At 38.9% G+C, this 15,060-nt stretch overlaps 1 protein-coding gene across 9 annotated transcripts in view; it reads left to right on the top strand.

The window, feature by feature from the left end:
- TRIM37 (tripartite motif containing 37) overlaps positions 1-15,060 on the top strand; it is a 128,095-nt gene that overhangs the window by 41,834 nt on the left and 71,201 nt on the right. For all 9 annotated transcript variants that reach the window (XM_033183683.1, XM_033183685.1, XM_033183681.1 and 6 more), the window contains 4 exons: positions 2,463-2,513; positions 4,201-4,282; positions 6,667-6,743; positions 10,944-11,123. In XM_033183683.1, coding sequence (XP_033039574.1) covers positions 2,463-2,513; positions 4,201-4,282; positions 6,667-6,743; positions 10,944-11,123 — 390 coding nt within the window. The remainder of the gene's footprint in view (positions 1-2,462; positions 2,514-4,200; positions 4,283-6,666; positions 6,744-10,943; positions 11,124-15,060) is intronic.

The raw sequence follows: 15,060 nt of genomic DNA, 5'->3' as shown, positions 1-15,060 counted from the left end.
AAAAAAGAAGCAAAATAATTTCTTTTGCGAAAGAAATTTTTGAGCAAATATTTCCAACTCTATGAATCTGCCAGCAAGTATTTGTAAATATTCATTCAATGAATATATATGCCAGCTATATTTTAGGCATGTGTTAAGTGCTAGCAGTAAGCATAGTACAGAGCTCTTTGGATTTATAATTATGATTTAGAAAAACAGATTATTGGAACAGTAATAAAATTAATGTGGTAACTGGTGATAGGGGAAGTAAGTATCCTGTTTAATGCTGCCCCATACCACTAATTTGTCATTATACTATTTGTGTCCAAAAGGTTTTCCATAGAAAAATGTACATATGTGAAAGTATATCACAGTACCAGTTTTCTATGCTCTGAATGTGGTCATTTTCTCTTAGCAAGTGAGACTAGGGTAAACTGGACTGTACCCGCTTGGTTCATGAGTATTAGTAACCTGTGCTTTTTAGCCAGGAAGCTTTCTACTTCACCATTCTGAGTTGAAAATGGCATCTCCTGTTGTTTATTTTGTGTTTTGCTAAAGTCTTTTGACCCTTAATGGCCAATAAAATATGATAATGATAGTCTGGACTTAGAGCAGAAATAGCAGTAACAACAACACAGGAAATAAATCACACTGAACATGGCAGAAGAAATAGTATGCAGATTAGCAGGCAACTGGGGATTGATTAAAGTCTTTGCATGTTGTGGAGGATATTCTGTACTTGATAAGAGACCTGATTGAAAGTTGCAGAAAATTACAAAAGCATGTCAAATTTGAAGACTATACTGGGAAAGCTCCCTTAGAGCTCTTACTATGTTTATGGTTCTAGAAAAGCTTCCTAGGCACTAATTGCATTGGCCCTGCTAAATGGGGTTTGTGTATATTAAGTGCTAGGAGATCATATAATGGGAAGACCTTAGAGCAAACCTCCAAGAGCATGTGACTTCTAATCTGTTATCTGAAAAAATAGTAAGGGTTAACCAGGCAAAAGGATATGGGGATGAGGAATGTGAGTCTTCTAAGGAAGGATAACAACTGACTAGGGATATCATAGGGATTCTTGACATGGTCAATTTGGATAGTAGCTGTACAGTTAATCACAGGGCAAAGTACATCTACTTACCATTTAAAAGATGTGACCTATTTAGCTATACGTACTTACACTAAAATAAAGAATTATTTATCTATATTGTATTGCAAGCCACTAATTTCTTTAGACACTATCACAGTGTGGCAGTGCTGTAGGTGTATCTTTTATCTTGTTTTGATAATAACCAAAATTATGATGAATTGAACTTTAGAAAATATACCTGAAGATGTGGTGAAATGGTTTGCAGTTTGTTGTTTTGGTAAATCTGTAATTTTATATATCAAATTCATAACACTGTATTAAAACTGTATGATAGTCTTTTTCATAGTGTTTTAATGAATTTTGAGGTGTTCTAATGACTGTACAAACCATCCACATAATTAAAGGTAGTTAGCAGCAAAGTGACGTTTAGTCCATACTGTGATTATAATGCAGTTCTCTTTTAAGAAGATTGGATGGGACTAAAGTTGCTTGAAGTAGTTTTGACTTGCCAAGAAAATATTAGTGTGCTAGTCCCTCACAGTTGCCCCTTAGGTAATGAGGTATTCATCCTATAAAAATGTATAGATTTGCTAGTAAATAGTTTCAAAGTATTTGAAGTCTGTTAATATTTCCCATAATTCATTCCAAAAAAGGAAGTTTGGGGATTAATTGTGATATCGCTGACTGTTGGTTCTTTTCATTTTTTAAAGCATGTTTATATCTGTTTCATAATTCAGATGCACACCCTAAGCGTCAATTTCTTTTTCCCATTTCCATGAGTACTTTTAAAGTGTATTTTTAGTACTTACTTTGATAATTAATTATATAATGTATTGCCTTTTTTAAGGGAAAAAAACTTTTATAAAATATTTATTTGTTGATTTATTGATTGAGACAGAGTTCTGTTGCCCTCGCTGGAGTGTGGTAGTGCAATCTCGATTCACCGCAACCTCCGCCTCTAGGGTTCAAGCGATTCTCGTGCCTCAGCCTCCCGAGTAGCTGGGATTGCAGGGGCGCACTACCACATCTGGGTAATTTTTGTGTATTTTTAATAGAGATGGGGTTTCACCATGTTGGCCATGCTGGTCTTGAGCTCCCGACCTCAGGTGATCCACCTACCTTGGCCTCCCAGAGTGCTGGGATTATAGACGTGAGCCACCTCGCCCAGCCAAAAAACTTTTATAAAGTATTTGTATCTCTAATTTAATTGCATACTTGATGGTTTTATGAAGTCATTTGATTTAATGTTATGTTCAATAAAGATCTAAAAATATTTCTTAGATTTTAGTTTAATAAAGTTTTTAAGATACTACTGAGGGACTTGGTTTTTTTAGGGAAATGGAATTTTAAACATATAAGCTAAATAATTATTTTTGTCTTTGCTTTCTTTTAGTGAATTAGTGCCATCTTATGATTCAGCTACTTTTGTTTTAGAGAATTTCAGGTAAGAGTTTTTGACAATTCTGGTTTTTTGTATGTGTATATAAGGAAGAGCCAGGAAGATATTCTTTGGTAAGACAGTAATCTAGTGAACTGTATCACTCACTTTAGAAGTCTTAGAAGAATAAGTTTCATATTAGAAACATAGAGATTATTTGTGCTGTATTTTATTGTATCTTTAGACTGACTGCTTCTCTAGTCTGGGAAAAGGAACATTTTCTTTTTATTTTGAGACAGGGTTTTGCTCTGTCACCCAAACTAGAGTGCAGTGGCATGATCATTGCTCACTGCAGCCTCAACCTCCTGGGCTGCAGCAATCCTCACACCTCAGCCTCCCAAGTAACTGGGACTACAAACATCTGCCACCACACAGATAGGGTCTCACTGTTTCATAGGCTGGTCTCAAACTCCTGGGCTCCAGTGATTCTCCCAACTCAGCCTCCCAAAGTGCTGGAATTATAGACATTAGCTGTGGTGGCCAAAGTGATTGATTATACTGCCCAAAGTGAGGAACCATTTTAAATAAGAGAGATCACTTAGCTTTGGCTAAGGTGAGGGGCCGGACAGTTAGAGGTTGATGAGCCCCCACTTACCCATCCTCAGAAATAAAAGTAGTGAGAAGAAATCCATTGAGATCCATTTATCTCAGCTCAAAGTGAAGAATTGTGGATAGGGGCCATTATTGTAAAAAATTTGTCAGTTATGTGTTAATTTTGTTTGCTTTTACTACTTTTTCTCTAAGATCAGAAGTGAAGATCATAACATGCAAAGGTTCTTAGCAATTTGTCTTTGAGGGCAGCATGGAAATGGAAACAAGTAATACAAGGTCTTCAAGAGAGAAACTCCAAATAATAGGCAAAGGCCATCAAAATAAGGCCACACTGGGCGGGGCATGGTGGCTCACGCTTGTAATTGCAGCACTTTGGGAGGCTGAGTCAGGTCAGGAGTTCAAGACCAGCCTGGCCAACATGATGAAACCCCTTCTGTACTAAAAATACAAAAGTAAGTTGGGCGTGGTGGTGGGCGCCTGTAATCCCAGCTACTTGGGAGGCTGAGGCAGGAGAATCACTTGAAACCGGGAGGTGGAGGTTGCAGTGAGCCAAGATTGTGCCACTGTGCTTCAGCCTGGGCAACAAGAGCAAAACTCTTGTCTCAAAAAAAAAAAAAAAAAGTCACACAGAATTTATCCCTCTTCCCATTTAATGTGTCTTTTCTTATGGGATATTTTTGTGGCTAAAACGTAGTCTCTCTGAGGTTTTTCCTACATTTATTAAGGTTTAGTGTACTCTCATTTTTCAATGTTAAAAGATGATTATACAGCAGAGAAGTAAGGAAGAAACATTCTGGGTTTTATTTTTAATGGTGAAAGACTGCTTGTTGAAGCATTAATTAAATTTGGGAGACTTAGTGATATATTCCTTTTCCCTTAAATGTCACAATTTTGAGGGTTTTTTTTTTTCCCCTGAAACTTAAAAGATATTGCTGAATATTTCAGTATCTTTAAATTTTCTTTATTTCAGAATGTAAGCGTATCTAAACTTTTACAGTGGAATTTTGACCTGATCAGTCACCTTGTTATTTGTCTAAGATTTCCAATATGTAACAAAGAAACTGGTTGGTCTTTCTTTTTGCTTGTTGCCATTTCACGACAGTTTTGATCTTGGGATTTGGTTGGTTTTCTTTTTCGTTAGCACTTTGCGTCAGAGAGCAGATCCTGTTTACAGTCCACCTCTTCAAGTTTCAGGACTTTGCTGGAGGTTAAAAGTTTACCCAGTAAGTTTTTGATGTTTCTAATAAATTTTGAAACCAAAGTCTTTCTTTCAGAGTTCTGTAGTACACTAGTTTGATTACTGAGAACTGTTAACTCTTCTTATTTTTTGTTACATATGCTGTCCCTGTTCCCTGTTCCCCTTGTCCCTCCATATTAGACAACTGTTTGTCCTCACCTAGTTCTCTAATATATTCTGCTGGAAGGCCTGTTGGAAACAATATTCCCTGAGTTCTCATATGTTGAAACAGTTTTTGCCCTTTATATTTCTAAAGCTAATATTGCTGGATATAATATCCTTGGCTCATATTTTCTTTCATTGGGTATCTTCAATATGCAATTCCATTTTCTTTTCTTTTCTTTTTTTTTTTTTTGAGGCGGAGTCTCGCTCTGTCGCCCAGGCTGGAGTGCAGTGGCTGGATCTCAGCTCACTGCAAGCTCCGCCCCCCGGGTTTACGCCATTCTCCTGCCTCAGCCTCCTGAGTAGCTGGGACTACAGGCGCCTGCCACTGCGCCCGGCTAATTTTTTGTATTTTTAGTAGAGATGGGGTTTCACCATGGTCTCGATCTCCTGACCTTGTGATCCGCCCGCCTCGGCCTCCCAAAGTGCTGAGATTACAGGCGTGAGCCACCACGCCCGGCCTGCAATTCCATTTTCTTTAGGAAAAGTGTGATAAAAGTACTTTACTTTTAAAGATGTTTGGTGATATTACCTAGATGCTAAATAATCTTTTTGAGTCCAGTAATTTACTATTACACATTTTAGTCCTCCTGGGTTAGTATTCTCAGTTACACACTAAAGTCTTTCAATATGTAGTTTCAGATTTTTTTTTAAGAAAAGTTTTTATGGCCGGGCGCGGTGGCTCAAGCCTGTAATCCCAGCACTTTGGGAGGCCGAGACGGGTGGATCACGAGGTCAGGAGATCGAGACTATCCTGGCTAACACGGTGAAACCCCGTCTCTACTAAAAATACAAAAAACTAGCCGGGCAAGGTGGCGGGCGCCTGTAGTCCCAGCTACTCGGGAGGCTGAGGCAGGAGAATGGCGTAAACCCGGGAGGCGGGGTTTGCAGTGAGCTGAGATCCGGCCACTGCACTCCAGCCTGGGCGACAGAGCGAGACTCCGTCTCAACAAAAAAAAAATAAATAAATAAAAGAAAAGTTTTTGTATAATGGGATTATACAATAATATATAATCTTTTGTATCTGGCTTTATTCACCTAGCTGATGATTCATTTATTCATTGATATCTATTGAGTGATTATCATGTCAAGCCTCAAAAGTTGCCTCAGGTCGTTTCAAGCAAGGTAGACCAAAAATGAAGGGGTTAATAGTACTTGTACCCCTCTGTAGTCATGTCCCAGTAGACACTGTAGATGTATAAGGATCTCTGTTCTCAGCCTTCATTGTCTCATTGGGGGAACAGATGTTTAAACAAGTAGTTATAATAAATGTGATTCTTTTAAAACATAGACACCTGAAGTACTGGGGCAATACATAGGAAGTAATTATCTCTTTTTTTAAAAGAGTCTTGCCCAGTTAAACAAAAAGGGAGTAATTATCTTTATAAAAATAAAATCTATAGTAGAGATTTAAACAATTTCTCAATCTCTAGACAGAATCTTATATGGAATTCTAACATTAAAATCATATAGAAATTGTATTTGATTACTTTCAGCATAGGGTATTACCTTTTTGTATGTTGGTCTTAAAAATTAATTTTTGTTTTAAAATTTTTTTTTTGCCTCATTTCTAGTGAAATTATTTTTCCCATTAGGGTCTTGGTTTTTTGTTAAAGTTGATTTGTAAGAGTTCTATATATGTTAAGACTCTTAACCTTTCTCATGGTTGTTGATATTTCCCTTCATTTCTGTGCCTTAGTAGTTTCGCTTTTTGTTGTTGTTGTTGTTGAGACGGAGTCTCTCTCTGTCGCCCAGGCTGGAGTGCAGTGGCCGGATCTCAGCTCACTACAAGCTCCGCCTCCCGGGTTTACGCCATTCTCCTGCCTCAGCCTCCCAAGTAGCTGGGACTACAGGCGCCCGCCGCCTCGCCCAGCTAGTTTTTTGTATTTTTTTTAGTAGAGACGGGGTTTCACTGTGTTAGCCAGGATGGTCTTGATCTCCTGACCTCGTGATCCGCCCGTCTTGGCCTCCCAAAGTGCTAGGATTACAGGCTTGAGCCACCACGCCCGGCCCGCTTTTTTTTTTTTAAATACACAGAAGTTTAAAGTTGTTAAGAACTCAAATCTGTTGGTGGTTTTTTTTTTATTATTTCTTCCATTGCCTTGAGGCTTAGAAGTATTTCTCAATCTAGATATCAGATACTAATCTGCATTTTGTTTTATTGTAGCTTAATTTTTTTTACACTTCAACTGATTATTCTTCTTTTAGGATGGAAATGGAGTTGTGCGAGGTTACTACTTATCTGTGTTTCTGGAACTCTCAGCTGGCTTGCCTGAAACTTCTAAGTAAGAAGTGTAATTAAATAACAACCTTAATGTGCATTTACATACATTCCCCCTATCAATTTTTGTTAATTTTTATTTTTGTTAGTTACTGTATTGGTATGTCTGTTAAGATGTAGAGTAATATGAAATTGTTGGCATCATAGGATGGTATAGATAGGCAGTTCTCAAACTGTTTGCTCTCATACTCTTAAAATTATTGGGAACCCCAAAGAGTTTTTGTTTATATGGGTTACATATATTGTTATTTTCTGAGTTGGAACTTAAAACTGAAAAAAAATTATTTAAAATTTTAATTCACTTTTGAGGTAACAACAAGCCTGTTTACATACTAACATAACATTTTTAAATGAAAAGTAACTATTTTCCTAAAAAAAAATTTTTTTAGAAAACTTGTATTGCTTTGCGTGTTTGGAAATCTCTTTACTATCTGGCTTAAAAGAAGACAACTGGATTCTCATGTCTGCTTTTATATTCAATTTTTTAAAAATATCATTTTGATTGAAATACATGTATAAAATCTGGCTGCAGAGTTCTACAACCATCACCAACATCTAATTTTATAACATTCTATTTACCTCACAAGGAATCCCTGTACTCATTATCTGTCACTTCCCATTCCCCCTTTCCCTCAGTCCCTGAGAACCACAAATGTACTTTTTGTCAAGGAGGAATATTTTTTAAAGTGGTTTTAGATAATTGTGGATCTTCTTTGATATTACATCCAAACTGAACAAGTGGTAAGTTGTTAAATGTTATTTGTAATGGGGGATCTGGAATCATATTAATGATTTTTTTTTTTTTTTAACTCTGTTACATGAGATCTGTTAGTTTGGTATGGAATGTCTGCTTTCAGCTAACATGAATCAAGAGGGATGAGATCTACCCATTTTCCTGCAACAACCAAAAAAAAAAACCTGATGAAACATTTTCTAGACACTGGACATGGTGGTAACAAATGAAAACAGTCCCTGAGAGATGAGAAATGAGAACTAGCTCTGTGATTTCTCCAGCTTACTGCCTTGAGAGAGTTTTCAGGCTGCAACACAGGGAGGAGCTGGGTTCTACTGAGGTAGAACCTGGCAGACTTAGTTGAGGGGATAGTGCTGAGAGTCTAGAAAGGACAATGCAGCTAGAGCTCATTGGACAAAATACCAGAGAGGAGAAAGCTGCAGAGACTGAAGTCTAGAGATCCGTAATGGGTTCCCCTTGAGTATTCAGCAGAGTACTTATCAGGGCATATGTGTGAGGAAACTACCTGAGATTGGGGAAAGAACTACCTGACAGGATTAGAGGGAATAGTGATTGCCTGGTGTTCACACAGGGCCAGGAACTGTGTCTGTTGCAACCAACCATGGTGGAGAAATTTGTAATTCATGGGTCATTGGGTATAATGCTAAGGAAGTTTTTGCCTTGATAGCAGAAATTAGCCCTAGACTGAACACTGCTCTGGACCCACCTAACAAAAGTGAGACCTGAAAGGATCAAATTGTTTTCAAGTAACTTAACTGCATCCCAGAAGGAAGCTCAAGAAAATTTATAAGGTTGCTGAAGTATCTAACATCCAACAGAGTAAAATTTACAGTGTCTTTTGTTCAGTCAAAGGTTAATATGCCAGACTGGCTGGCACATACCTGTAATCCCAGCACTTTGGGAGGCCAAGGCAGGAGGATTGCTGAAGACCAGGAATTTGAGACCACCCTGGGCAATATGGTGAGACCCTGCACAAGTCTCAGCTACTCAGGAGCTAAGGCAGGAGGATTGCTTGAGCCCAGGAAGTCGAGGCTGCAGTGAGCTGTGTCTGCACACTGCACTCCAGCCTGAATGACAGAGTGAGACCATGTCTCAATTTATTTATTTACGTAATGTATTTTGAGTCTCACTTTATCACCCAGCTTGGAGTACAGTGGCATGATCTCAGCTCAGTGCAACCTCTGCCTCCCAAGTTCAAGCAATTCTCCTGCCTCAGCCTCCCAAAATAGCTGGGATTACAGGCATGCAACACCACGCCCAGCCAATTTTTGTATTTTTAGTAGAAACGGGGTTTCACCATATGGCCAGGCTGGTCTTGAACTCTTGACCTCAGGTGATCCGCCCACCTCAGCCTCCCAAAGTGCTGGGATTACAGGTGTGAGCCACTCTGCCTGGTCAAGAATTCTTTATATATTTTGGATACTAAACCTTTATCAGACATATGATTTGCAAATAGTTTCTCCCATTTGGTAGGTTGTCTTTTCACTTTCTTGATAATGTCCATTAATGCACAAAAGTTTATAGACTGTATCTTCGTCTTTTTGTAAACCTGAAAATTTTACAAGATTGGATATATAAATCAGAATATATTGGCTTTCCCAGTGTATACTTCTTTTCTTTTTGAGACAGGGTCTTGCTGTGTTACTGAAGCTGGAGCACAGTGGCACAATTATGGCTCACTGCAGCCTCAGCCTCCTGGGCCCAGGTGATCCTCCTGCCTCAGTCTCCCAAGTAGCTGGGATTATGGGAATGCACTACCATACCCAGCTAATTTTTTTGGTTTTTGTTTTTATAGAGACAGGGTTTCACCATGTTGCCCAGGCTAGTCGCAGACTCCTGGGCTCAGGCGATCCACCCACCTCGGCCTCCTAAAGTGCTGGGATTACAGGTGTTAGCCACTGTATCCAGCTTACTTATTTTCTTTCTCTTTTTCTTTTCTTTTTAACTTTTATTTTAGATTTGGCGTTACGTATGAAGGTTTGTTACATAGGTAAACTCATGTCATGGGGGTTTGTTGTACAGATTATTTCATCACCCAGGAATTAAGCCCAATACTTGATAGTTATCTTTTCTGTTCCTCTCCCTTTCTCCACACTCTACCCTCAAGTATACCCCAGTGTCTGTTGTTTCCTTGTTTGTGTTCATAAGTTCTCATCATTTAGCTCCCACTGTGTAAGTGAGAACATGTGGTATTTGGTTTTCTATTCCTGCATTAGTTTGCTGAGGATAATAGCCTCCAGCTCCATCCTTCCATGTTGCACAGAAAACATGATTTCGTTCTTTTTTATGGCTGCATACTTATTTTCTATTAGGAAATTTTATAGCCTTTGATTTTCTGAATACACAATAATTTGCTTTGCTATAACTTGTGCTGGAAAAATACAGTAGAGTATTTCAAAATTTGTATTTTAAAATTGCAAGGTGATAAACCTCAAAGGATAATAGAAATAACGGAATATTTATGTATGAGGAAACATGTAGTGAATATAAGGAAAAAATACTGCATTAATAAAACAAAAGCAACTTTGAATTACTTCTTTATTCAAAATTTATTTATGTTTTGAGGTGTTGTTTTATACCTGATATATTGGCAAACATCTTTGTGAGGAAAAAAGGACCTAGTGCCATTCACGTTTTGGTGGTTCGTTCAAAATACTGCTGTTTTGGCCGGGTGCAGTGGCTCACGCCTGTAATCCCAGCACTTTGGGAGGCCAAGGAGGGTGGATCATCTGAGGTCAGGAGTTTGAGACCAGCCTGGTCAACATTATGAAACCATGTCTCTACTAAAAATACAAAAAATTAGCTGAGTGTGGTGGCGCGCGCCTGTAATCTCAACTACTTGGGAGGCCGAGGCAGGAGAATCACTTGAACCGGGGGGCAGAGGTTGCAGTGAGCTGAGACCCTGCCACTGCCCTCTAGCCTGGGCAACAGAGTGAGACTCCATCTCAAAAAATAAATAAATAAATAAACAAAAATTTTAAAAAACTGCTCTTTTTCTGACTGGGCGTGGTGGTTCACGCCTGTAATCCCAGCACACTGGGAGGCCAAGGTGGGTGGATCACCTGAGGTCAGGAGTTCAAGAGCAGCCTGGCCAACATGAACCACCATCTCTACTAAAAATACAAAATTAGCCAAGCATGATACACACCTGTAATCCCAGCTACTCTGGAGGCCGAGACAGGAGAATCACTTGAACCTGGAGTCAGAGGATGCAGTGAGCTGAAATCGCACCATTGTACTCCAGCCTGGGCAACAAGAGTGAAACTCCATCTCAAAAAAATAAAAAAGCCCAAAATACTGCTGTTTTTATAAATGATAAAAGAAATGTAACTGCATATATCAATAAGGTTTCCTCTCAGGTGATTACTTAGTGACCTTAATGTTTAGATGAGTTTGTCTTTTGTTCTTATTTTACTAACTGTATAGTAATGGTCTGTTTTTCAATTTTAGATATGAATATCGTGTAGAGATGGTTCACCAGTCCTGTAATGATCCTACAAAAAATATCATTCGAGAATTTGCATCTGACTTTGAAGTTGGAGAATGCTGGGGCTATAATAGATTTTTCCGTTTGGACTTACTTGCAAATGAAGGATACTTGAATCCACAAAATGATACAGTGATTTTAAGGTAATAGGAAACATTTAATGTTGTGGTTTTTATTGTGGGGAAATAATATCATTGGAACTGTATTTCAAAGATCATTTGGTTAACAAAGATGAATATTGAAATTCATACTATAACCTTATCACTGTCTTAACTGTTTTATTTAAGTGGATAATAATCAAAAATTTGTAGTCAAAAAGTCAAACTTTTTTTTTGACATCTAGTTAGTAATTCCATTAAAGATATGCTGGGTGCGGTGGTGCGCCGGTGTTTCCGTCTGCTCTGGAGGCTGAGATGGGAGGATAGATTGGGCCCAGGAGTTTGAGACCAGCTTAGGAAACATAATGAGACCCCCATCTCTTTAAAAAGAAAAAAAAATATGTGTGGGGGGGAAACTACAACTTCCAGTAAATATAATAATGTTCCATTTATCTGTTGAACTTCTAGTGACTTCACCATTTGGAAATCTAAGAATAGTGAGGGATAAAGTGTTGATTTTTTTCACTTCACAGTGCATGTTATATTTGAGTGACTGGTTTTACAACTTAATTTTATAAAGCAGCTATCAGTTATTTGTGAATAACAGCAAATTAAAAGTAGACGAATCAAGATGAAAGTTGATGAAAACGAGCAATTTTCTACTTTTTTCTTAAACTTTTATTTTAGGTTCAGGGATACTTATGTAGGTTTGTTATACAGGTAAACTCACATCGTGGTGATTTGCTGTACAGATTACTTCATCATCCAGATACTAAGCCTAGTACCCAGTAGTTATTTTTTCTGATCCTCTCCCTCTACCCTCAAGTAGGCCCCAGTGTCTGTTGTTTCCCCTCTTTATATCCTTGAGTTCTCATCATTTAGCGCCCTTTTTTTTTTTTTTTTTTTGAGATGGAGTCTCCGTCTGTCTCCCAGGCTGGAGTGCAGTGGCAGAGATCTGCTCACTGCAAGCTCCGCCTTCCGGGTTCACGCCATTCTCCTGCCTCAGCCTCCTGAGTAGTTGGGACTACAGGTGCCTACCACTGCATCCGGCTAATTTTGTTTTTGTATTTTTAGTAGAGACGAGGTTTCACCGTGTTAGCCAGGATGGTCTCAGTCTCCTGACCTCTTGAGCCACCCGCCTTGGCCTCCCAAAGTGCTGGGATTACAGTCCCGAGCCACCGCGCCTGGCCCATTTAGCTCTTAAATAATAAGTGAGAACATGTGGTATTTGGGAAAACCATCAATTTTTTTTTTTTTTAAAGACAGTTTTTCTCTAGCTGCCCAGGTTGGAATGGAGTGCAATGGCATGATCTTGGCTCCCTGCAGCCTTCGCCTCCCAGGTTAAGGCGATTCTCCTGCCTCAGCCTCCTGAGTAGCTGGGATTGCAGGCATGGGCCACCACGCCCGGCTAATTTTGTACTTTTATTAGAGATGGGGTTTCTTCGTGTTGGTCAGGCTGGTGTCAAACTCCCGACCTCCGGTGATCCACCCACCTCGGCCTCCCAAAGTGCTGGGATTACAGACGTGAGCCACCACGTCTGGCCAAAACCATCAATTTTTTATTGTTGATTGTTGGTGTAGTATTTACAAGAAAGGACAGAACATAAATACTGACTATAAGACAACAGCCCTATTTAGCCAGGCATGGTGGCTCACGCCTGTAATCCCACACTTTGGGAGGCTGAGGTAGGTAGATCACCTGGGGTCAGGAGTTTGAGACCAGCCTGGCCAATATGGTGAAATCCTATCTTTACTAAAAATACAAAAATTAGCCAGGCTGTGGTGGTACGCACCTGTAACCCCAGCTACTCAGGAGGCCGAGGCAGGAGAATCGCTTGAACCTGGCAGGTGGAGGTTGCAGTGAACCGAGATTATGCCACTGTACCCCAGCCTGGGCAACACAGCAAGACCCCATCTCAAAAAAAAATAATAAAGTAAATAAAAACAACAGCCCTGTTTAACATGGGGTAGTCTTTACACAGGTCAGAAGTTTTTGGGCATCGGCTGGGCACCGTTGCTCATGCCTGTAATCCCAGCACTTTGGGAGGCTGAAGTGGGTGGATCACCTGAGGTCACGAGTTCAAGACCAGCCTGGGCAACATGGTGAAACCCTGTCTCTACTAAAAATACAAAAATTATTTGGGCGTGGTGGTGGGCACCTGTAATCCCAGCTACTTGGGAAGCTGAGGCAGTTGAATCGCTTGAGTCCGGAAGGCAGATGTTGCAGTGAGCCGAGATTTCACCAGTGCACTGAAGCCTGGGCGACAAGAGTGAAACTCTGTCTTAAAAAAACAAAAAACAAACAAAAAAAGATTTTTGGGTATCATTACATGATGTTATAATTTGATGATCAAAATGAGAACTTTGAATATTTAAAAAAAGAGATTAAAATGCGTTCGTAACTGAGAAATTTCAGAGTATTTAGCAGTTTAAAAAGTTCTCATCACAATTTGAAATTTTTTTTTCTTGAGAGTGATTTAATGTAGTCCTAAATTTCCCTTAGTCAGAGCTCTTTGTTCTTGAGCATACTGGACAGATCATATCAGCATTTACTCTTCGGTGTTTTCCATAGCTTTCTGGAAGTATAAAGAAGTTTAACAAGGGATATGATTTTCAGTGTAGGGAAAAAGATTCATGTTTTTGTTATTATTTTGTTTTGTTTTGTTTAGAGGCAGTGTCTTGCTATATTACCCAGTCTAGTCTAGAATTCTTGGGCTCAAGTGATCCTCCTGCCTCAACTTCCCAAGTAGGTGGGATTACAGGTGCATGCCACTGTCTCTGGAATCATGTGATTTGAAGGGAGGGATTATTTTAGTTATCTTCATATAGCTTTTCAGACTTTTGGGGTTTAACTGTTTGCCAAGAGAAGTAATTTATTGCTATTTCATGCTTCAGCCATAGAGAGAATTACAAAATTATTCAAACATCAATTTTACCAACCTACAAAAGACCCATTTTCTTATAGTTTTAGTTTCATCCTTATTAGCGTTATATATTAGTGCAGAAACAAATTCTTGTTATGACATCATTTTTTTAAAGCAACATTGAGTCTGTACCATATGCCTGACACTGAGTTGCTAATAAGAAAAATACAGACATGGTTTTTGTCCACAGGGAACTCAAGATGAAATTGGCAGATAATAAAAGAATTTACTACTCTCTTATTATAAAATAATGCTATAGTGGCATCATAAGTAAATTGCTATGAAATTTGTGGATAGGGAGCTTCTCATTATCGTATTATATTTATTTATTTAATGAAACATTGCTCAAACTTTAAATCTCATTTAGTTCAAGATTCTGGTGGAACTTTATTAGAAAGTTATTTAAGGCTTTTCTGTAACTATGAATATATATTTCATTCTTTCATTAAAACAGAAAGTTAAGAAAATTTACCTGCTGCTTGGTTTTGTTCTAATGGCAAAATATTATAATGCTCAGGGTTAACCAGTGGTTTAAGTCATTCAAAGAAAATAATAGTGTTTAGACGATCTTACTTTAATGTCTTACCAGTGGGTGCTTCCTAGACTGTGAATCATCTCTGCTCAGTTGAGTGAATCATCTCTGCTCAGTTCAGTTCAGAACATACTTTAATCTGTTTATTTTATTTTATTTTTATATTATATTAGAGACGCAGTTTCGCTCTGTTGCCCAGGCTAGAGTGCAGTGACATGATCTCGGCTCACTGCAACCTTTGCCTCCCAGATTCAAGTGATTCTCCTGCCTCAGCCTCCTGAGTAGCTGGGATTACAGGCGCCCACCACCATACCCGGCTAATTTTTGTACTTTTAATAGAGATGGGGTTTCACCATGTTGGCCAGACTGGTCTTGAACTACTGACCACAGGTGATCTGCCCGCCTCGGCCTCCCAGAGTGCTAGGATTACAGGCGTGAGCCACTGTGCCCAGCCAATCTCTTTTTTTAAAAAAAATACTCAAGTTCTCATTTTGATAATCCAAATATAACATATAATGATGCCCAA

Source organism: Trachypithecus francoisi, unplaced genomic scaffold (assembly GCF_009764315.1).
Source record: "Trachypithecus francoisi isolate TF-2019V2 unplaced genomic scaffold, Tfra_2.0 Lachesis_group20, whole genome shotgun sequence".
NCBI lineage: Eukaryota > Metazoa > Chordata > Mammalia > Primates > Cercopithecidae > Trachypithecus > Trachypithecus francoisi.
The sequence above is the reverse complement of the archived record's forward strand: the minus strand, read 5'-3'. Positions and strand labels throughout refer to the sequence as shown.